General features: G+C 33.2%; 1 protein-coding gene across 3 annotated transcripts in view; it reads left to right on the top strand.

The window, feature by feature from the left end:
• Window positions 1-23,604, top strand: part of SS18 (SS18 subunit of BAF chromatin remodeling complex) — a 77,895-nt gene that overhangs the window by 3,050 nt on the left and 51,241 nt on the right. For all 3 annotated transcript variants that reach the window (XR_013758910.1, XM_079109413.1, XM_079109414.1), the window contains exons 2-3: window positions 394-470; window positions 10,179-10,263. Coding sequence is in view for 2 of the 3 variants with exons in the window: in XM_079109413.1 (XP_078965539.1) it covers window positions 394-470; window positions 10,179-10,263 (162 nt within the window). In the remaining variant the exon portion in view is untranslated. The remainder of the gene's footprint in view (window positions 1-393; window positions 471-10,178; window positions 10,264-23,604) is intronic.

The following is a 23,604-nucleotide window of genomic DNA, read 5'->3' as shown; positions in this document are numbered from 1 at the left end:
GAAATATACTATTTAACAGATTGTCTATATGAACTGTGCATTGCATACTTTTACAGAAGAGATTTCTTTAGTGTGTAATGAAATTTTATATATATGAGAGCTAATTCACTAATCTCCCTTTATAATTTGTTATTAAAATGAATTTTAAAATATATCAGCAGGAAGCAACATTAACAAAGAGTATTTTTAAGAGAATTATGTTTTTTATGTTTTCATGTTTGCTTAAATGATTTTAGAATATATAACAGTTGTTTCAGGATAACAATATATTGTTAGGGGGTCCATTTTAATGTTCTTTTATAAACAGTATTAATGCCCTCCCTGAAATTTTCTAGTTTTTTATTTTATTTGATAGACTAGGTTTACAATAAACTTTTTCTAATTTTATTTCAGATGTTGGATGAAAATAACCATCTTATTCAGTGTATAATGGACTATCAGAATAAAGGAAAGACTTCAGAGTGTTCTCAGTAAGATTGATAAGAAACATTTTTTTGCATTCATTTTTCTATGTTGGTTTTTTACTTTTTCTTTTAAAACAGCTTGAATTAGAATTATTTAAAGTATAAAGTTTAGTGTTTTAAAAATATTTTGTAGAGTTATGCAGTGAATTTTAGAACATTTTCAGATCGCAGAAAGAATTCTCATATTCTGTGGTAGTCATTTCCCACTCTTGTATCTAATCTTTGAACCCCAGATCTACTTGCTATTTGTACAGATATTAGATTTGCCTGTTGAATCCAGACAATATGTGGTCTGTTTTGACTTGAGTTTTTTCTCATGGTGTAATGTTTGCAAGGTTCATCCTTGTTGAAGCACATTGTACATTATTTGTCAGTGATGGACATTTGGGTTGTTTGTACTTCTTGGTTTGTAATACTACTATGAACCTATGTGTACAAGTTTTTGTGTCTTTCTTGATATTTTACAAATGAAAAATTCCTTTGTGAGGGAGATGGGTGTCAGTTTACTTACATTTCTTACCCTGTTTCATAAATGAATTCAAATTTGTGTATTGACTGATCTGTGAAAAAGTTAGAAATTTATATATGTAGTATGTTTGCTTCTATGTATGTAGATGAGAAAGCAAAGCCTATATTAAATTTAATAAATAATTGGTTACTTTCTTAATTTGAAATGATATATCTGAAGTAAATGGTACACCCTGATAGAAGCTGATATGGTAGAATAAGTTGAATATTTTATCAAGCATCTCTGGAGTAGCATTGTCTAGTAGATATGTAAATATGAGCCACATACGTAAATTTTTTTTTTTTTTTGGTACCAGGATTGAACTCAGGGGCACTTAATCACTGAACCACATCCCCAGCCCTTTTTTGTATTTTATTTAGAGAAAGGGTTTCACTGAGTTGCTTAATGCCTTGCTGTTGCTGTGTCTGACTTTGAACTTGTGATCCTCCTACCTCAGCCTCCCAAGCCACCCGGATTTCAGGTGTGCACCACCACACCTGGCTCACATATGTCATTTTAAATATTCTAGTAGATGCAGTATGCAGGTAAAAAGAAACAGGTGAAATTTATGTTAATAATATACTTAAACTCATTTCCAAAATAATGTCATTTTAATATGTAATCAGTATAATAGTATTGTTGAAATATTTTACATTCTTTTTTCATAATCAGTATTCAAAATTTGTTGTGTATATTACTCTTAACACATCTCATTTCGTATTAGCCACATTTCATTTTGTCTAGTACTGCTGTATTGGACAACACAGCTTTAGGATATCTTATTGAGACCATGTTTTGGGATACATCTGTCTTGTCTTAGAGATCTTACTGATCTATTCCCAGGCAGACATTCCCAGCAACCTCTTGCTTTCTTTTTCTTCTGTGCTGGTCTCTTGGTCATCATTTGATTCACTCATTATTAATTTCAGATCTTCATTACTTTTTCTTCTTTCTGTAGAACTCTTTTGGAATCAAAAAGTCATATTTGTTTTTTGTAAAAACAAAGTCATCCATATGTGATGGTGCTTACCTTTAATCCCAACTACTCAAGAGGATGAGGCAGGAGGATCACAAGTGCAAGGCCAACTTAGTGAGACCCTATCTTAAAGTAAAATAAAGGCCTGGGGGTCTGGGTCTGGGGGTATAGCTTAATGGTAGAATGCTTACCTAGCATATGCAAGACCCTAGGTTCAATCTTCATTACTGTAAAAAAAAAAAAAAAAAAATTAAAAATCAAAATATAAAAACAGAGAGGATAAAACCTTTTTACTCCCACTGTCTTATTTCCCTCCCTTCCATAATTTTTAATACTTTAGTATATATTCTTCCAAAAACTTTGCTGTGCATTTATACTTATGCATTCATATTTATATAAGCATACACATATAAATAATGTTATTCTAACATTTATGTAGATAATAGATTTATTGTTTTTGTGGTGCTGTGGCTTAAACCCAGGACCTTGCATCTGCTAGGAAAGTTCTGTACCCTGACCTGCGTCCCTAGCCCTGGGTTACAGTTTTTAAATGGAATTACTGGATCAAAGACTATGCAAAAAGATGGTATTGGTTTGCTTTCTCTAATCAGGTTCTCAAGAGTTCTGGTTTTAAACCACACCTGCCAGCCGTGGGTATTAACCATCTTTTAAAAATTTTTGTTCATTTGATTGGTGAAAGGTGGTATCGTTTTAAAGAAAATATTATTTTGAAATAACTTTCACACTAATTAAAGGTTCAGAGATAACATAGGAAGCTAGGAGTGGTGGTGCATGCTGGGAATCTCAGCAGCTAGCAAGGCTGAGGCAGGAGGATCACAAGTTCAAAGCCAGCCTCAACAACTTAGCAAAACCCTAAACAACTTAGTGAGATCGTGTCTCATAATTAAAAAATAAAAAGGGATGGGAATGTGGCTCAGTAGTTAAGCGCCCCTGGATTCAATCCTTGGCACAAAAAAAAAAAAAAAAAAAGAAATTTCTGTGTCATGTTCACTGAAATTCCTCAAATGATAACATTGGCCTACTTTCTCTTTCATTTTTTTCTCATATTGCTTTTTCTGGATATTTGAGAATAATTGTAGATATGATTCTCTCTTCTTGCTTTAGTAATCTCAGTGTTTCCTGAAAACAAGAACATGTTCTTAAGTTGCCAGAATGTAATTGTCAAAATCAAGAATACAATACTATTAGTCAGTCTTAAATCACTTTTTCAGATTTTGCCAGTTGTCCCATTAGTGTTTTTCTTCTGGTCCAGGGTCCAGTGCAGGATCAGATATTGCATTTATTTTCATGTCTTTATACTTTAATTTGGAACTGTTCCTCTGTCTTGTTATACTTTAATCTAGAACTGCTCCTATCTATAATGAAGTTGATGTTGAAGAATACAGACCAGTTGTTTTGTGAACTGCCTTTCATTTAAAAGATTGTTGTTTCTTCAGGATTAAATTCACACTATGTACTTTTGCTAATAGTACCATAGACATGATATTCTGTCCTTCTTAGTTCATTTCTAGTTTGTCCCAATATTGGTGATAACTTTGACTTAATTAAAGTAGTGCCTGCCATTTTCTCTACCATGTAGTTACTGTCTTTTCCTTTGTAATTCATATATATCTTGATGGGAAAATACTTTGAGACATCCACATGCTCTTTATTATCATACTTCTACACATTAATTTCATCTACCAGTGATTTTTAACTGAAGTAGTTGTTAATATAGTCGTTGTCAAATGTATTTATTTGGAATCCTACTGCAAGAAAGGTATTTTTCCTTCCCCTCCCCCAATTCATTATTTCATTCCTTTATTTATATCTGAAAGGACTTGCACATTTTTACTATTTTCTGTAGGTTGTAATTAATTACACTAATAGTACTAGTCTTTCTCTCTTTTTTTGAGGGGCGAGTGGTACTGGGGATTGAACTTAGAGGCACACAACCACTGAGCCACATCCTCAGCCCTATTTTGTATTTTATTTAGAGACAGGGTCTCACTGAGTTGCTTATCACCTCATATTCACTCAGGCTGGCTCTGAACTCTCCATCCTCCTGCCTCAGCCTCCAGAGCAGCTAGGATTATGGGTGTGTGCCACTGGGCCCAGTGGGACAGGTTTAGTTTCTTTTCTTTTCTTTTTTTTTTTGTACTGGTAATTGAAACCAGGGCTGCTTAAGACTGGGTCACAGTAAATTGCTTAGGGACTTGCTAAATTGCTGAGTCTGACCTTAAATTTGTGATCCTCCTCCTGCCTCAGCCTCTGAAAAGCTGGGATTACAGACCTGTCACCACTTGAGGCCACCAGATTTAATTTCTTATTGGATCCAGCAGCACATGTCATGAATAGTAGATGTTTAGAAGAGAAATAACTTTTCTAACTCAAGTCAGCAAAAGTTTATACTGTTTTATTTTTTATATTTTTAACTTTCTCAGGAGCAAATGATCATTTCCTTCATTCTCTGTATATTGAAATAGACCTCATTTTCTCATATATGTTTGATGCAAATGGGGCTTAAATTGATTTAGGCTGGAATCTTAAATTCTGCCCTTTGATGAATTTTACAACTTTCTTTTTTAAGAACTGGGGTCTCCTTGTATTGCATAGGCTGAGCCTGAATTCTTGGGTTCAATCTTTGTTTCAGCTGCCTGAGTAACTGGGAAACAGGTAAGGGCTACCAGACCTAGTTTTTTATTTTGTTATGTTTTTGGAATTGGGGATTAAGTTGAGGAGGGGTGCTTTACCACTGACCTACATCTTCAGCCTTTTTTATTTTTTTTATTTTGAGACAGGGTCTTGCTAAGTTGCTTAGGGCCTTAAGTTGCTAAGCCTGACCTCAAACTTGTGATCTTCCTGCCTCAGCCTCCAGAGTCTCTGGGATTACAGGTGTGCACCACTGCATCCTGCCTAAACTCACCTTTGATGGATTTAATTTCATTCTTACTAGTCTTCAGACATTCTTATTCAAGTTGAAAGGGTTGGTTTTTGAGTAAAGAGAAAAAATTTCCTCCTCCCAACCTTAAAAAGTGTTCTCCATTCTCATAATTAGGAAAAGAAAAAGAGAAATAAAGAGATGTGTTAAAAAATGACAACCACTTAGGAATCAGTTGGCTAATTTTAATTAAATATTTCCTTTAGATGTGATAACTTTGCCTGAAGCAGTATTTTTTTTTTTTTTTTTAATTAAAAGAACTATTTAGCCAGGCGGTGTGGTGCACGCCTGTAATCCCAGGGGCTCAGGAGGCAGGAGGATCTCCAGTTCAAAGCCAGCCTCAGCAATTTAGCAAGACCCTAAGTAACTCAGTGAGACCCTGTCTTTAAATAAAATTACAAAAGAGGGCTGGGAATGGGGTTTAGTCATTAAGTGCCTTTGGATTCACTCCCTAATATTGAAAAACAAAACAGAACTATTTTAAGTAAAAAGTATATGCCTTGCAAAAAATTAGAAAACATAAATATGTTGAGATAAGTGAGTGAATATCCTATTCTTAACCACTCAAAGATTTTTCACCGGCAGTGTGTTTGTGTATATTGCTTTCTCTAACTTTTTCTGCAGAAACATACAAACGTACTGTATATTTTTTTCTGGCCGGGAGTCAAATACATTGTTATGTTACACTGATATAAGTCAGTGGTCTGAATCATTTGTGGACCTGTATGCCCAGGTCTTCTTCCCTTTTCATTCTGGTAACATATATATGAGAGTATATTTTTAAACTGTTGTGGCATTTGGTTTAAGCATTTTCTAAGTTGACCCACTGATAGATTTACTTCAGTCAGTCCTTATTTTTTGCATTATGGGTTGGATTCAATTATTTCAGAGTGTTCATGAGTAATTATGATACAGAAAATTAGTATTTATCATGATTTAAGGTTTTTTGCTTCGTTTTGTTTTGTTTTTTTGCTGGTGTTAGGAATTGATCCTGGGGCCTTGTACATGCTAGGCAATCACTGTACCACTGAGCCACATCTGCAGCCCAAGGGAATTTAATTTCAAATTTCTGCTGAGGAAGTTCACTTTTATTATTTAAAATGTATTCCTGTTATCTAATAAATGTATGTTTTATACCTTCTAGGTAAAATTTTGGTTTTTTTTTTTTCTTTTCTTTTTTAAAGAAATCTGAGGGCTGGGGTGGTGGCCCAGTGGTAATGTGCCCTCCTTGCCATGTGTGGCACACTGGGTTCGATCCTCAGCACCACGTAAGAATAAATAAATAAAATAAAGGCATTGTGTCCATTTACAGCTAAAAAAAAAAAAAAAAGAAATCTGACCTTTTCAGTTTAATTTTTTAATTATATCAATAAAATTAATTATGGTTATTTTACCTGATATAAGGTAATTGATGTAGTATGTCAGTAGAATCTTTGAGAGATGAACATTCTCTCATTTTATATCTTAATAATCATAGGAATTTGGGAATATCCATCAGTACATGAAGACAGTATTATCATGAAACATAAAACATTGTGCCAGGTATGGTGGTACACGCTTATAATCTTAGCAACTCGGTAGTTTTGAGACAGGAGACTCACAGGTTTGAGGCCCTAAGGAACTTAGTGAGACCCTGTCTCAAAATAAAAAATGAAAAGGTGTTGTGATGTAGCCCAGTGGGTTTAATCCAGTAGCAAAAAATAAACAAAAAACTCTAAAACCTTTAAAAGTGGAATATATTTTTATCTACTGCTAACTTATAAAACAGTTACCAGCATCAGATATGAGATTGTTGAGTATGTTTTGTATCTGCCTCTTAGCTTATATATTCAATTTCTTTTATTAACATAATATTTTAGAAATAATGTGTGTACATTAAGAAAGTGCAGTCTGGGTTTGTGGCTCAGTGGTAGAGCGCTTGCCTAGCACATGTGAGGCACTGGGCTTGATTCTCAGCACCACATAAAAATAAATGAATAAAATAAATATCCATCAACAATTTAAAAATATTGAAAAAAAAGAAAGCGCAGTCAGGTTGCTTAATGATTTAAAAATTAAAAGTTGACTTTCTAAGAAATGCATCATTAGTCAATTTCATTGTTGTGCAGCTGTCATAAGGGTATACTGTATACAAAGACAGATGACTGGGATGTCACTACATGAAATAATCTTATGGAATCACCATGATATATAAAGAAATTTACAGACCATCATTATGTGGTCATGTTGGTACCTGACTAAATTACACCAGTGACAAATGTAATGACATTTATGGAATCTCAGGAAAATATTTAATTTTTTATTATTGTTTTATGTCTCAGCTGAGTTTAGACTCTCCTAGAATTTTTCCTGATTGCATTTAAGGTGACCTATACACAGACTTACCAAACATACGTACATACTATCTTTGTTAATGCTTCTCTTTGAGCCTTGTTTTATCTTAGAATGTTTATTTAATGAATGCTATAAAAACATGCAGTTTTACCAAAAAGAAAAACCTATTGAAGTTAGAAAAACACAGTTAAAAAAATTTTTTTTTCCTACCTTGTGTTAGGGGGAATGACTTTGGAGGTACCAGGACAAATTCGAAAGTGTTCTGTGTATTAAATGGTAATATTGTTAATGTTAATTTCCTTCTTATGGTGGTTATACTATTCTATAAGGGAAATGTCGTTGTTGGGGAAACTGACACTGAAGTGATGGGAATAATGGGGTGTTACATCTGCAGCTGACACAAATGATTTTAGAAAAAATATGTGCATACATGTGAGCATTTAGAGATAAGTGAGACAAATGATAGGACATGTAGTGAAATACTAACAATTAGGGAATCTTAAAGAAAGATAAATGGAACTTTTTTACTATTCTTGAAACTTATCTGCAATTTTTAAATAATTAAAAAATTAAAAGTTGAAAAGATTTGATGGTTGGGAGAAGCTTGGGGAAAGTCTTTAAAATTAATCTACTTCATGAATGATGCTATATTTACAGATATGTAAAATTGTAAGGAACTTTTGAGGTCTAACTTTTTTTAAAAAATATTTTTAGTTGTAGATGGACACAATACCTTTATTTTGTTTATTTAGTTTTTTTTTTTTTTTTTTTTTTTTAAATGTGGTGATGGGTGATCAAACCCAGTGCCTCAAGCACTCTACCCCTGAGCTACAACCCCAGCCCTTGAGGTCTACCTTTAACTTCATTTTTAGTTAAGTGAGACATTGAGTGGCAGATTAGATTTAATAGTACTTTAACACTGGCTTAGTAAGTAGTAAGCATAACAATTTTTTTTATTAAAGAATCATGAATATAATTCTAGAAGTTCCTTTCTGAGGTAAAGTGCTGGTTGCTTGGATCTTTGTGAGATTCCACCGTGGCTTACTTTGGTGAGGGATAGAACATGTAGAAGGTGATGGTGCAGCCCATCAGCCTTACTTCAGATACTTGGAAAACAGAAGCTGGATTCAGTTGGTTCTGAGCAAGTAAATATTACTAATGGAGCACTGTATTTATTGATTTTGATGAGTACATGAAGCTTGTATTAGATGATGCAGAAGAAATTCATACTAAAACAAAGTAAAGAAAACAACTGGGTGGAATCATGCTAAAAGGAACTAATATAATGAAGTGAAAAATTACAGAGAAAGCTGCATTTTTTTTTCTTTTAGACATTCTTTGCTGGGAGTATAGTTCTAAAACATTTGTTTATATTGTTTTGATTACCCTTACGTTATTCCCAGATGATAGTAAATGCTGCAGAACTTTTTATTTAAAAAAATCATGAATAAAGTATGTCTTTTTAGTATAGTTTATTTTTCTGTTTTTGTCATGGTAGTCAGTGGTCCTCAGAAAATCTCATATCTGAGTATATAATACAACCGTAGTAAAGGAAAACTTGAAGGAAGAGACTTTGAAATGAAATATGTCTAATAAAAAATGACAGGTTGGCATTATGGAAATCAGTATGGAGGTTCCTCAAAAGACAGGCATGGAACCACTATATGACCCAGCTGTATCACTCCTTGGTTTTTATTCTGAAGAATTAAAGTCATCATACTTCAGTGATACATGCATACTATGTTTATAGCACAATTCACAATAACCATACCATGGAACTAGCCTTGGTGTCCATCAACAGATGAATGGATAAAGAAATGTATGTATACACAATGGAGCTTTATTCAGCCATAAGAAAAATGAAATTAGAGCTTTTGCAGGAAAATGGGTGGAACTAGAGTCCATTACCTTAAGCAAAATAAATCAAACTGAGAAGGTTAAGGGTCCTATGTTTTCACTCATGTGCAGAAGTTACAGAGGAAAAGGAAAAGATGGAGGCATATCTCATGCAAATCAAAGAGAGATCAGAAGAGGAAGTGAACCAAGGGGTGGGAGTGGGAAAGTGCTGGGGAGTGATATTGACCAAATTATATTGTAGGTAGTATACGTGCATGAATATATAAAAACAAAACCCATCAGTATGTACAACTATAATGCACCAATAAAAATGTGGGGAAAAAATGACAGGTAGGTTTTCAAAGAATTCTGTATCTTTTTAAAAATTTTTAAATTTTTTGATCATTTTCTGGTGCTGGAGATAGAATCAAAGGACTTTTGCCTTCTAGGCAAATTCTCTACCACTGAGCTACATCTTCAGCCCTTGGAATCCTATATCTTAAACTCCATTTAAGCTGTCTTTGTAATATGAAATAGTTCCAATTACTTGTTGCTATTATTGCTGTTAGAAGAATTTTAAAAACATAACTAATCATTATTCAGTACAGTGTAATAGTTTTTTTTTGGTCCTTAAGTCTCATTTAAAAATGTATCGTGTGATTGAGCACATGTTGAGGAACAGCATTAAAAATATGGATTTGTTAGTGAGTAAACTAAGGTTAGTGAGAATTAACATTTTTTCCCCCAAAAGGAAAAATTGTGAAACCAGTTGTCTGAAATAGGAAAAAAAATAAGTACCAAAGAATTTATTATGATTTCTTTTATGGTCTTTATTTTAGGAAATTATTTCATTTTGGATCTGTATTCCTATACTTTATCTGATAAAACTTTTGACTTATATTCATTATTTTAATTCATAATACATGGCAAGATCTGTTCATTATTACCTAAAATATGTTATTACATGGAATTAGTTTGCAGAGGAAATAGGAAAAATTGAAGTGTCATTGATGTTAAGCTAACAAATCTATTAAACTATAGAAATGATTGGAATGCTGTTTGTATTTAACAGTTAGGAAGAAAATTTTTTTAATATTGGTATTTGTTTTGTTTTAATAGGTATCAGCAGATGTTGCATACAAACTTGGTATACCTTGCTACAATAGCAGATTCTAATCAAAATATGCAGTCTCTTTTACCAGCAGTAAGTACCTTTAAAATAGTGTGAAGTAGATAGTCTTTATAGTTATTATGGTATAACACATTTTTGTTTAGTGACTTTTGAGTTTTGTTTAGTAAATCTTGAATTACTTTGGGAATATGAAAATATTCTATATTATCTAAAAGCTTTATTATTTTGCTCTTATTTAATTTAATTAATTCACCTAGAATCAGTTCTTATCCTCAGAAAGTTATGTCCACTCACCTACTCACCCACCTACCCACCTGTCAAACTACATATTTATTTTTTAAATTTTAATTGCACAAATAATTTGCTAATGTATCAGGAATATTTCACAGCAAATACCAGACATCATATAATTTCTCTAGTAAATGCTACACATTTCTAGGAGATAAGACCATTATCCTACACAATAAAAGTAACTAATTTTTTAGTATCTTATAATAACCAGTCTATTTTCAGTTTTCCATCAGTTATCTCATAATATCTAAAAGTTTTGATGTTTGGTTGCCTCAGAATATAAACAAGGTCCACAAATTGCATTGGTTGGTATATGTATTGTTTCTTTTAATATATATCATTTTGTCCTTTTTAATTTGTATTTGTTTATTGAAGAAATTGAGTCATCTATCATATAGATTTTTTTCACATTCTGGATTTGGCTGATTGTATCCTTCTGATCATTGTACATGTTTCCTCAATCTCTTATTTCATGTAAATTGATAACTAGGTAGAGAGGCTTAATTATAGTTAGGTTTGGTTTTTGGTTGAGAGTATTTCTTTGGCAGTAGGTACTATGTACTTCTTATTGTATCATGTCAGGAAGAGCACGTTTGATAACATTTTTAGCAGTGTTAAAATTGATCAGTGAGTAAAGGTAATGCCAATCTCATCAATCCTTTATAAAACTTCCTATGTACCTTTCACTGAAAGTTTTAGTAGTCATTGATGCTCATTGAGGGTCCTTATTTCATTTTGGGATCACAGAATGGCAGATTTCTAACTTTACAGTTTTCTTAAAGTTAAAGAAAATCTTCCTTTTATTGAACTCTCAGTTATACTGAAATTTTAAAAACCCCGTAAGAGAGTCAGGATAAAGACTTGATTCTATCCCTTTATGAGTTTTCAGAGTAACAAGTTGGTGCTTGCAACCTGCTAACGTGACCAGTGGTTTATGTTTTTATATTTATTTGAATTTACAGATTTAATTTGAAAACTTCAAAAAACTGATTGATTGTACCGGCTTGATTGAACCCAGAGTGCTTTACCACTGAGCTCTGTGCCCATCCCTTTTTACTTTTTATTGTGAGATAGGGTCTCACTGACGTACACAGGCTTACCTTGAGCTTGAGTACTTCAGCCTCCCAGTGTTGCTGGGTTTTAGAGGCATGTGCTGCCATTTTGAGATGGTGTCAGTTGTCACCCAGACTGGTCTTGAACTCAGGCGATCCTCATACCTTATCCTCCTGCAAGTTGGTACTATAGGTGAACAACACTCTTCAGCCTCAATTTTTATATTTTTAGTATTTAAATTCATTGCAGTCATTTTTTTTTTTTTCCCCCTTTTTATTTTGGTGTTAGGGATTGAATTCCAGGGGTGTTTTCTCACTGAGCTATATCCACAGTCTTTTTATTTTTATAAGGTTTGCTAAGTTGCTGAGGCTGGCCTTAGACTTGGGCTCCTTCTGCCTCTGCCTCCAGAGTCACTGGGATGACAGGGTTGTGCTACCATGCCCAGTGCAGTTGTTTGTTATATTCAAATTATCTTTCTTTGATTAGTGGAAGCCTCTTCATTTGGCTCCTATGTCCTTCTGACATTACTCTGGTATTCTTTTATAGCTTCTTTGCTTTTGTGATTTAAGAGATCAGATTGATTATATTTTATGCTTCAGACCTGGAATCAACAGTGTTTTCAAGGAGTTTTTTTTTTTTTCTAATGGCAATTGGTATTTAGAGATCAAAATTTGAATACTTGGGGCATGCATTATTAATCGAATATTGAGATCTTAGTGATAGTTCTACTTCAGGAAGGGATTTTTATCTAGTTTTGATTTTATGTATTAGTATCTATCTTCTCTCAATCTAAAAATCTTTGTTCCTTAATGACATTACTATAGTTTCTTATTTGCTTTGTACTACTTTATATAAAGAATATTTTAAATAAAATCATATCAAGATTACCAATAACAATAAATACTTGTGCGTAAGATAGATCTTATTGGGTTATTTAATCAATAAATTTTGTTTTGAACTCGAAATAGTTCTTTGTGTGAATAGTGCCATAAACTTCATTATCAACTAGGTAACATTTAGTTTTGTGATTAAGAGGAGGAATAAGCTTACTTTCATTTGTTTCCATGTGAATAGCTCTTTGGTCCCAGTGTTATTTAGTGGAAAATAAAACATTTTTTTCCTCTATTTTGTGATGCCACCTCTGGCATATATCAAGTGTCTGTACATTTGTGTGTCTGTGTCTGATATCTATTCTGTTCCATTGGCATATTTTAATAAATTCTACACTTGTCTTATCATACTTGATATATATTAAACAAGTTCCTACACTTTTTTCTTTTCCTCAAGAATATCCTATTAGTCACTTGCATTTCCATATATACTTAAACATCAACAAGTCAAATTACATACATATATAATTATATTAGGGTTTTCATTGAGGTTACCTTGACTTTAAATTAATTTGGGAAGAATTGATCTTTATGACATTAAGTCTTACAGATCATGAGCATTGCACATGTTTTCATTTACTTATTTCTTTAATGTCTATCAAGGAAGTTTTATGATATTCCCTCAGGCTTTGAACATCTCTCATTGGACTTATTGCTAGGTATTTTATATTTTTTGGAGTTCTTGACTTTTAAGGTTTGTTTTCTAATTACAGTTGCTATTTACATGGAAATGCAATTGATTTGGAGTCTCACCATCTTATTCACCCTTATTTCTAACAGTTTTTCTATAGATACTTTGTTTTCTGTATTCACAATCATATCATTTGTGAATAGGAATTTTTTTTTCCTTGCTATTCTTTAAACCTTTTCTTTCTTTCTCTTGCCTTACTTCTCTGGCTCAGACCTCCAGTACATTACTGATAGAAGTGGTGCTAGAGGACATCTTTGTCTTGTTCCTGATCTCAAAGGGAAAGTTTTCACTCTTTGACCATTATACTATGATGTTTGTTACAGTATTCTATAGATACCTTTTATCAGAATAAGGAAGTTCCCTTCTGTTTCTGGTGGGCTAAGTAACAATTGATATCTTAAATAGATGTAAAACTTTATCAGATAATTTTATTGTATCTAATAAAATGATCAAAAGCTTTTCCTTCTTTAAACTGTTAATGTGGTAAATTACTTATTTTTAATTCTTAGTCTCATTCTTGTAATTACCTTCCTTGTTCATGACACACTTGATCACAATATTAAAAAGATTGCTTCACTTAATTTATTAAATTTTGATCAGGATTTTTGCATCTTTGTTCATAAGTGTTATTTTCCTTTCTTATAATGCTGTTCTCTGGTTTTTTATTTTGAGATTATACTAGTATCATAAAATGATTTTCCCATTTATCTAGAAGAATGTATAAAAATATGGCTCCCATTTCTTTTTTAAATGATTAGTATAGATTTTAGAAAAGCCATGTTGATCTAGATTTTTTGTGAGAAAACTGTTATTTACTTAATTTCTTTAATGGTTATAGGACAGCTTATATATACCCATACATATATACTCTTTTTTTCTTTTCTTTTTTGGTACCAGCGATTGAACCCAGGGGTGCTTAACCACTGAGTTATCTCCCCACTCCTTTTTATTTTTTATTTTGAGACAGGGTCATGCTGAGTTGCCCAGACTGTCCTTGAACTTGTGATCCTCCTGCCTCAGTCTCTCAGGTTGCTGGGATTATAGGCTTGTGCCACTGTGCCCAACTATTTTTGTATTTTTGAAGAGTTATTTTTGGATTTTTTTTAAAGACTGCTTTTTCTTTTTTCTTTTTTAGTTGTAGATAGACATAATATCTTTATTTTATTTATTTTTATGTGGTGCCAAGGATTGAACCCATTGCCTCACACATGCTAGGTAAGCGATCTATCACTGAGCCACAACCCCAACTCTCATTTTTAGCTTTGATCTTTCTCTATTGTAGCATTTTTCAAACTTTTTGGTCTCAGAACCCCATAGCATTCTTAAAATTTTTTGAGAACTTCAGAGAGCTTTCTCTTTTTATCTTTCATTTCAGATTTTATCATCATAAATTAATATTGAAAAATGAAGAAATTATTCATTCTTTAAAAATAATAAATCCATTGTGTTACTATAAATAGCATTCTTTGAAGGAAAGATAACTATGTCTTTGAAAATAAATGAACAGCATCATTTTTACATTTTTGCAAATTTTTTAAAAAAAATTTTTTTTACTTGTCGATGAACCTTCATTTTATTTATTTATATGTGGTGCTGAGATGGAACCCAGGGCCTCACACATGCCAGGCAAGTGTCCTACCACTGAGCCACAACCCTAGCCCTACATTTTTGCGAATTTTTTTTTAATGTCTGACTTAATAGAAGCCACCTGTATTTTTAATCTATTTATGAATTCAGTCTTTTGGATTTTCTTTTTCAGTTGAAGTAAAAGAAAATCCAGTCTTAAGAATATAGTTGGAAAAGGGAAAGCTGTTTAGTAGCCTTTTCAGATTATTATACATAATTTTGTTTGATGTTACAACAGATCTCCGCAATTTTTTTTTAAGCTTAGTTACAGTGTAGAGTCCTAATTTATATCACTATATGATTTTTACTCTGGTACATTAAATTCTATTGGTTTTAAATTTGAATAGGTCTTTTATTCATGTATAATTTCATAGTATCATGCTTTGGTTATTTGGAAAATAGAAGTTTGCTGAATTAGGCAGATTTTTCCGTATTTTGACATGTTTTGTGATGTGGTACTGGAGATGACATTTGATAAAATTACTGCTGGTCTCACCAGGAAATTATTGGAAAGTTATCAAACTCAAGGTAGTAGATATGTTTGTCACATTCGCAGTTTTGTTTGAAATTTTAAATTTGATTTTGGCAATAAATGCTTTCATTGGTTTTCCTGGCTCACTGTTATTTGTTTTTGATAAAATATCTGCCAAATGCCCAAACCTGGATAAATATAGTTAACAATTATTGTTTCAAGTAAAAATGGTGTTCCATGAATATAATGCCTAATTCAGTTAGCAAATCATAAAGTGCTTTTTTTAGAAAAAAATCTTTATTATTATTTTGCCATGTGTTGCAGCATATTAGTTTGAAAAACATGAGAAGTACCTTCCCAGTGTAGCTACACTAGTAAGACAAGAGGGGATTTATGTCCTTAACCCTGCCTTCTAGGGACTGACAATGACTTGAGGTTTTATGGAAAGGTGAATGAGGTCAGTGGTGGGGGTTCCATATAGCCAGAGGGATGCACAGCTGCCAAAACAGGTGAGGTCGTTCATCATTATCTTTAGGATTGGCCAGGCTTGTCGGTTATAAGAAAGTTGATGTTGCCTGGGGGGTAGTCGAGATGTTTATGAGATCTGACCTTGTTCCTGGTGACTTGGATCTAAGGAGACAGATGCAAAATGGAATCAGAGTTTCCAAGTCTTTAATCCTACTTTTAGCCACCCATTGGACATTTGCAGGCAAAAGTGAAGAGTCTTAAGTTCTTGTTACAATCCCCCACTGGTTTATCCATTCCTCAGTCTTGAGGGAACTAGGGCAATCTAGCTTAATAGGTCTCTTGACCTCGTGATAACTATTCTTTGAACAATGACTGAAACAAATAAGTGAAAAGGGTCAGATTCTTAAGCCAGGGTTAGATTTTGGGGCCCACAGAGTCCAAGAAGTTTATGTCTGTTTCACCAAATGGTGCTTAAAAAGCAGCTGATACTATTCCTAAGTGCAAAGAGAGAGACCCTGAGATGAATGTAATTTTGTCAGCCGCACGGGTCCTTCTTTTTCTGCCCTTTTGGTTTTGGGTTGAGTAGTTGTGAGTTGCTAATGGCCAAATGGTGTGCTTTGTCCTGGCATGGTTTGTCAAAACTGTTGCCAGAGTTCTAGGCTAGATTTCCTACTCTGATGATCCAGTAAATCAGGTCCACCCACTTTCCCCCAAAACCAAACATAAAAGTTGATTGTAAAAAGCATGAAAGGAACTTCAATCAGTGTAGCTATACTGAGAAGACAAGGGGACCCACGTCCTTTATCCTCCTTCCTGTCAGAGAATATTTAAAAGACATGGAGAATTTAATAAATTTAATAATTTTTAGTGCTTAATGAAGGGTACATTTTAAAGTAAAACTGTCTTTTTCTATATGTAGTGATTAATAGTAGAGTTTTGTGCTATTGCTTCAGTTCGTAATATATTCCAGCATTTATATTTTCTGTTGCTTTTACACTGTCATTATAAATATCAATATAACATAAAAGACAAACATCATTTTAGTATTATTTTGGAAATAGTGTTGCCCTTAGGGACTTCTTAAAAGTGTCTGGAGGACTACACTTTGTGAACCATTGCTTTATTTTATGTTTTTGTTTCCTGTCTTTTACTGACTTTTTGGTATATTTTGCTGTTCTGAGTTTTGAGATGAATGCTTGCTTCTGCAATATTCATCTTTCCATATTAATACATGTATTTAAGGGCATTTCCTTCTAGTCATAGTTCTGATATGTTATGTATCATATTTATTTAGTTCCAAATATTTAACAAAATTTTTTATGTAAGAGTTGATGAAATTATATATCTTCATTTCCAGACTTATGGGAATTTAATTATTTTCTTCATTTTTGGCTTCATTGCATTATGGTTAGATATTTTTTGTATGGCTTAGTGCTTTTAATTCTTTGAGAGTTATTTTAGGTTGTAGCATGTAACCAATTTTTAAAATATTTTCTGTGTATTTTTAAAGATTGTGTATTATTCAGCCATTGAAATATTGAATATGTCTGTTAAGTCACGTGTATTAAAAATGTTTGGATTGTCTGTAGCCGCACTGATTTATTTATTTTTTTTCAGCTTTTCTGATGTTTTGTCTGTTTTATCATGTACTGAGCTGAGGGATGCAAGTTTAAAATGTATGAGTATAATTTTGGATTAACTGGTTTCCTTATAGCTCTTCCAGGTTTTTGCTTAATATGTTTTTGAAATACTGTTTGCATGTGTACATTTAGATGTACATATTTTTGGTTACAAAAATGTTACATATTTTTGGTTCTTTTTATGAAATAACCTTTTGCCTCTAATAATGCATTTTATCTTTAAGTCTGCTTTGTCCAGTGTTAGTTAGTGTTACCAAATGACATTTCTTTAGTATTTGCATGGTAGATAGCCATCTTTCTTCTTGGTTTTAGAAATGTGTATTATGTACAGTTGTGGGTTTTAAAAAAAATTCATTGTAGATCTTTGTCTTTTAAATGAAATTCATTTTATATCGAATGCAATTATCCATATATCTAAGTTTAAACCTGCCATTATACAACGTTTTCCCTTTGTCTCATTTGTTATATATTCCTTTCTCTATTCTTTTTTGCTTTCTTTATAGTTTTCATTATCTTTTTTCTTTGCAAGGACCACTGGATACTTCAGTGACCTTCTGTTGTTATCATGTATTTTAAATCTGTATGTTTGCTTACAAATGATTTTTATTTGTTTCTTTTTTGAAGTCAACATTCCTTAGGCTCATCTGAATAGTTAACCATTCCTGATGTATTTCAGTTCTCACTTCATTTATAACCTTCTAGTTTAGATCAGTTTCTCTTTTTCCCTTCTAGAAGAACTGCTGTAATATTGCAGAAGCGCAGGTTTGCTGGTGACAGATACCTTCAGGGTTTTTGTTTTTGCCCAGGGGCATGGTGGTTGGGGAAGGTATATTTTTGAAAATTCTTTTATTTCAAACATAATTCTTTTTATTTTTTTATTTTTTCCCCCTTGGTGCTTGGTCAACATCATTCTTAAAACACATTTTTTGCCAAGGACAGATTCTGAGTTGGTGTTTGTTTTCTGTCTGCATGTTGATTTCATCCTTCTATTGTTTTCTGACTTTGCATCTATTGAAAGTATAGCTGTCAACCTAATTGTTGCTACTTTTGAAGGTAATTTTTTTTTTTTTAACTGCATTTAAGATATTTTGTTTTGTCTTGGGTTTTCTGCAGTTTTACTCTGTAATGTCTAGGAGTGGATTTCTTTTTATTTATCCCGTTTAATATTTGTTGGAAATTTGGAAGTCTGTAGGTTGATGTCTTTAACAGTTTTGTGAAATTTTCAGTCATTACCTTTCCATGCAGATCTGTTCTGTAAAAATCCAATTAATGTTGGACATTATAACTGAATTTTTATGTCTTGTGATACCTCCAGATTTTTTCAACCTTCTGTTGTTCTTGGTATATATTTTTTTCTGACTAGTTTCCAGTCCACTATCACTGGACATGATCTGATACTTACACTTACTTCTCTATTGAATTCTTAATATCTATTCATATATATTTTTTAGTTCTAGAATTTCTAGTTTTCTTATCTGGTCTGCCATTTTAAAAGTATTTTCTATGCTGAAATTTTGAGCATTCTCAACAGTTTTTTTCCAGTATTGGGAAAATTTTAAACATTTTAGAGATAAGTCACATAGCCCCAACAAGTATTCTACAGTTAACATTTTAGTATATTTGCTTTATTGTACATGTATATACACACATGCACATGTGAGTGCATGGTTCCTCACCCTTCTATTAATCTGTTTTTCATTTTTTGGAATGGCATTATTATTAATGTCTGTCTAAAGATTCTAATGTTTGAGATTCTTGTGGGTCTGTTTTGTCTGTCTCTCTGCTGGTTGTCATTCATGTTATGCTGCCTTTTCATGTATACTTAGTTTTCTTGATTGTGAAGCAGGAATTTTTGGGATAGTCATTGAAGAAATAATTGGCTGAGTAAGGCGATACTATCTTCCTCTAAGCAGCATTGTCATTTTCTTTTGCCAAGTATCTGGGGACATAAGCTGTCTAGGATCACTTTAATTGCATTTCAGAGATTGAGTCTTGTAGGTGTGTCTAGATGAATTGAATGGGATATACAGACCAAGCAGTTTTTATTTTTTTAAAATTATTTTTAATTTTTTTTTTTTTTAGTTCTTGATGGTCTTTTGTTTATTTTTTGTGGTGCTGTGGTGCTGAAAATCAAACCCGTGAGGGCCTCACACATGTTAGGAAAGCACCATACCACTGAGTGATGACCCCAACCCAGGAAAAGTTTTTTATACATCTGATTGGGCCCACCTTGCTGAATTATTTTTCCTTTTCCAAGATCTTGGATTGATCATTTTTCACTACTTGGCCTGTGCTTTCATATCTGTGAGAAATTTAAAAAATATTTTGTCCATCTTTTTTTCCCTTTGGCCTTGGTGGATGGTTGTTTGAATGACCTGGTCTGCCTTTGCCATAGGTAATTCTTTTAAGTATTAGAATTGAATTCCATTTCCTGTGTATAGAATATTAGTTACTTTTTGACTTCCCAAATACGATGATTTCTTTGGAGCAAGAACTAACACTTGAAGAATGACTAATATGTATTGTCATTCAAATATTTTATTTCATCCTCATAACCCTGTAAGACATTAGACCCATTCTATGGTTGAGGAAACTGAGTCTTAGGTTAATTAACTTGAATAGGAACTTGTAGTTGATAAGTTGGTAGCACTGAGATTTGAACACAGGGCTTACTGAAAGCAAAGTTTGTGCTTTATGTTGTATTGCTACTAGGATGAAATGGAAATAAAAACCTGACCCATTTACTCTTAAAATTGTGCATCATTATAGGGCTTGGCTAGATCTTCACAGAGTTTGAAATGAAACATTATAGGTGGTAGTGTCTTGGTTTTCCTGTTGTACTGTTATGGAAATGAATGCTTTACTTACTGTTGTTTCCTTGAAGTCTGGCATTATGTACTCTGTTATATTAAAGAAAAAAAATAGAATGCTTCTGTTTATAGTTGGGGATGATAGGTTTAAGTGGCAGATTAAGAAGTTAGCATAATTGCTATGGTGACCTGTACCTCAGTGATTTTTTAGCCATTTTTTCCTGTTCTAACATGTCTGAAAAATACGAAGGATGCTCTCATCAGTTCAAGTAATTCCCTATGACAAGGACTGTCACATCAAGGTGTTAGGTGGAGAAGGGAATGTTTCTTTCTCTCTAGATACTCTTATCAGAATCTGTAGGTGGTTGGAGAAGGGGTGTAGTTTGCCATTTATCCTCAAGTGATTCTGACATTCTCTCTCTAGTCTTTCTCCTGCCAATGAGTTGAGATTCTCTGTGTAACTTATGATTTGGGGTAATTCTGGATTTTATCTACTTGTTTTGATTTTAAATATTATTCCCATAAAATGTGGAAGTGTCTTAAAGTCCTAAGAAGTATAGCTTTTCCAATATGTCCCACATTTTCTTTTACTTTTATATAAAACAAGCAGATTGAGATTTAAATACTCATCTATCTTGTACTTCCTCAGGAAGGTAATAATTCTTTAGAAGCCAGTGTGGTAATATTGATCTTAGTATAGAAATTTATTCTGGTGCATCAAATCTCTTAATTCAGAATCTCACCTGTTGCTGAATTGTAAGCCCTTGCCAGGTGCAGTGGCACTTGCCTGTAATCCCAGTGGCTCTTGAGTCTGAGGTGGGAGAATTGTGAGTTCCAAACCAGCCTCAGCAATTTAGCAAGGCCCTTGCAACTTAGTGAGACCCTGTCTCAAAATGAAATGTAAAAAGGACTGGGAATATGGGTCAGTGGTTAAGCACCCCTGGGTTTAATCCCTGGTAACAGCAACAACAAAACAATTTATAGGACCTTATAGGCATTTTTCTTTTATGGAATTTATATTTTTCCTTACAGTGCATATGGTACAGTAAAAAATATATAACCACCTATATGCAAGCAATGTATTATTTCACCATCACATGGTTAAAAATCATAAATTTCATTTTACACCAACCATTGTCAGATTCTTTTAACATGAATTCACCATTTTACATCATATTTTACTAATCAATATAAATACTACCATTTGATATATTGCAAAGTAAAATTTTTCCCTCTGTATAGATCTAAGTTTATGAGGTAAAGTTTTTATTAAAAATATGAGGAGACCGATTTAACAGAGGAGGAGGGGTTTTGGGAAGAACAGAAATAAATATGTCCTCTTAGAATACCTTCAGCCAATAAAGAAAAGTGGGATAAAGAGGAAATAAAAATCAACTAGAACGTAATCAGTTCGATTAGCATTGATAGGAGGAAAGATGAATTTGAGAAAGCTGTAGTCTTTCTGTTATAGTAGTTCATTTGAATGTATAGAGTCTGGAAATATTTCTGTAATTAAAAGTTTTAGAGTTGGGAAGAACCTGGTTAATTACATAGTCTAGTATTTTTCACTTTGGTCGCCTATTAGATTCATCTGGACAGTTTAAACTACTAATAACTAAATTATGTGGGGGTTATCCCTTACAGTGTTTTAAAAGTGTCTCAGGTGATTCTACTACGAAGTAAGGGATTGAGAACCTTAAATTATTACCTTTTTCAAATGGGGTTATCTACTCATGTTCTGAGAATACACAAGACTTCAGAAAAGTATAATTCATAACTCCTGTGATATCACCTTCATTTGTGGCATAATATGAATCACTTATACAACATTAGAAAGATAATACTTATTACATGATGTTATAAGGATTAGTAAAAATAACCTGTGGTGTCCAAGCATGTAGGAGGTATTCAGTAGATCTTGATGGTGGTGATAATGGAAATGAAGGCAGTGCACAGTTCGAGGGTATAAATGAAAACAGGCATTGAATTTCAGTCTGTTTGAAGTAGGACAAGCAGGACTTGGTTAAGGGGGAGAGTGTTTCGAGATAAGACTGATAATGTGATTTGCTAAGATGGTGCACACAAAAGCATGTCTTCATCAGAAGACTGAAAACTGATTGGAATTGTTTATTTACCTTTTTATTTAATTCATTATGAGCACTAAATTTAAAGTATCCCCAGTTTAACTAATTACATTCCTTGAAATTTAAATTTATAAAGATACTTATAATATTTTCAATAAGTGTTCAATACAGAGGACAAAACTCGGATAAAACCCACTTTCATCTTCTACCTGCTCTCAATGAAAATAAAAGCCAATGTAAATAATCGCACTCCTTTTTTTCCTCCCCTTCCTGTTGTTCTTCCTTTTGCCAGTACTAGGGATAGGACCCAGGTGTGCTTTACCACTGAACTTTGTCCCTAGCCCTTTTTAGTTTGAGACAGAGTCATGAGGAGTTGCCAAGCTTGGCCTTAAATGTTGAATCCTCCTGCCTTAGCCTCACGAGTGGCTGGAGTTACAGGCTTTCTCCTTCTTTTTAAAAAGAAGTAGAAGCTTCCTGTGCACACTGATCTGTACCTTTTTTTTTTTTTTAACTGTATATACGTGTTTTCATTTCATTTTATTTTTTAATTTATTCTGATTAGTTATACATGACAGTAGAATGCATTTTGACACATTGTACATAGATGGAGTACAACTTCTTCCTGTGGCAGTACATGGTGCAGTCACACTGGTACTGTAGTCATATATGTTTATAGGGTAATAATGTACGTCTCATTCCACTGTCTTTCCCATTCTCACATGCCTTCCCCTCCCCTCCATCTCCTCTGCACCATCCAGACTTGCTCATTCTTCCCTACCCTCCCCACTACCCCCATCATGGATTAGAATCTGCTTATCATAGAAAACATTAGACCTTGGTTCTCCAGCACCATCCATTTACCTGCAAATGCCATAATTTCATTCTTCTTTTGGACTGAGTGATATTCCATTGTGTATATATCTCACCATTTTCTGTATTCATTCATCTGTTGAAGGGCATCTAGGTTGGTTCCATAGTTTAGCTATTGTGAATTGAGCTTCTATAAACATTGGTGTGATTGTTTCACTATAGTATGCTGATTTTAAGTTCTTTAGGTATAAACTGAGGAGTGGGATAACTGGGTCAAATGGTGGGTCCATTCCAAGCTTTCTGAGGAATCTCCATACTGCTTTCCAGAGTGGCTGCAGCAATTTGCAACTCCACCAGTAATGTATGAGTGTGCCTTTTCCCCCACATCCACACCAACACTTACTATTGCTTGTGTTCTTGATAATAGCCATTCTAATTGGAGTTAGATGAAATCTTAGGGTGCTTTTAATTTGCATTTCTCTAATTACTAGGGATGATGAGCACTTTTTCATATATTTGTTGATCACCTGTATATCTTCTTCTGTGAAGTGTCTGCCCAGTTCCTTAGCCCACTTATT

This window comes from Sciurus vulgaris (assembly GCF_902686455.1).
Source record: "Sciurus vulgaris genome assembly, chromosome: 13".
In the NCBI taxonomy this organism is placed as follows: Eukaryota; Metazoa; Chordata; class Mammalia; order Rodentia; family Sciuridae; genus Sciurus; species Sciurus vulgaris.
The sequence above is the reverse complement of the archived record's forward strand: the minus strand, read 5'-3'. Positions and strand labels throughout refer to the sequence as shown.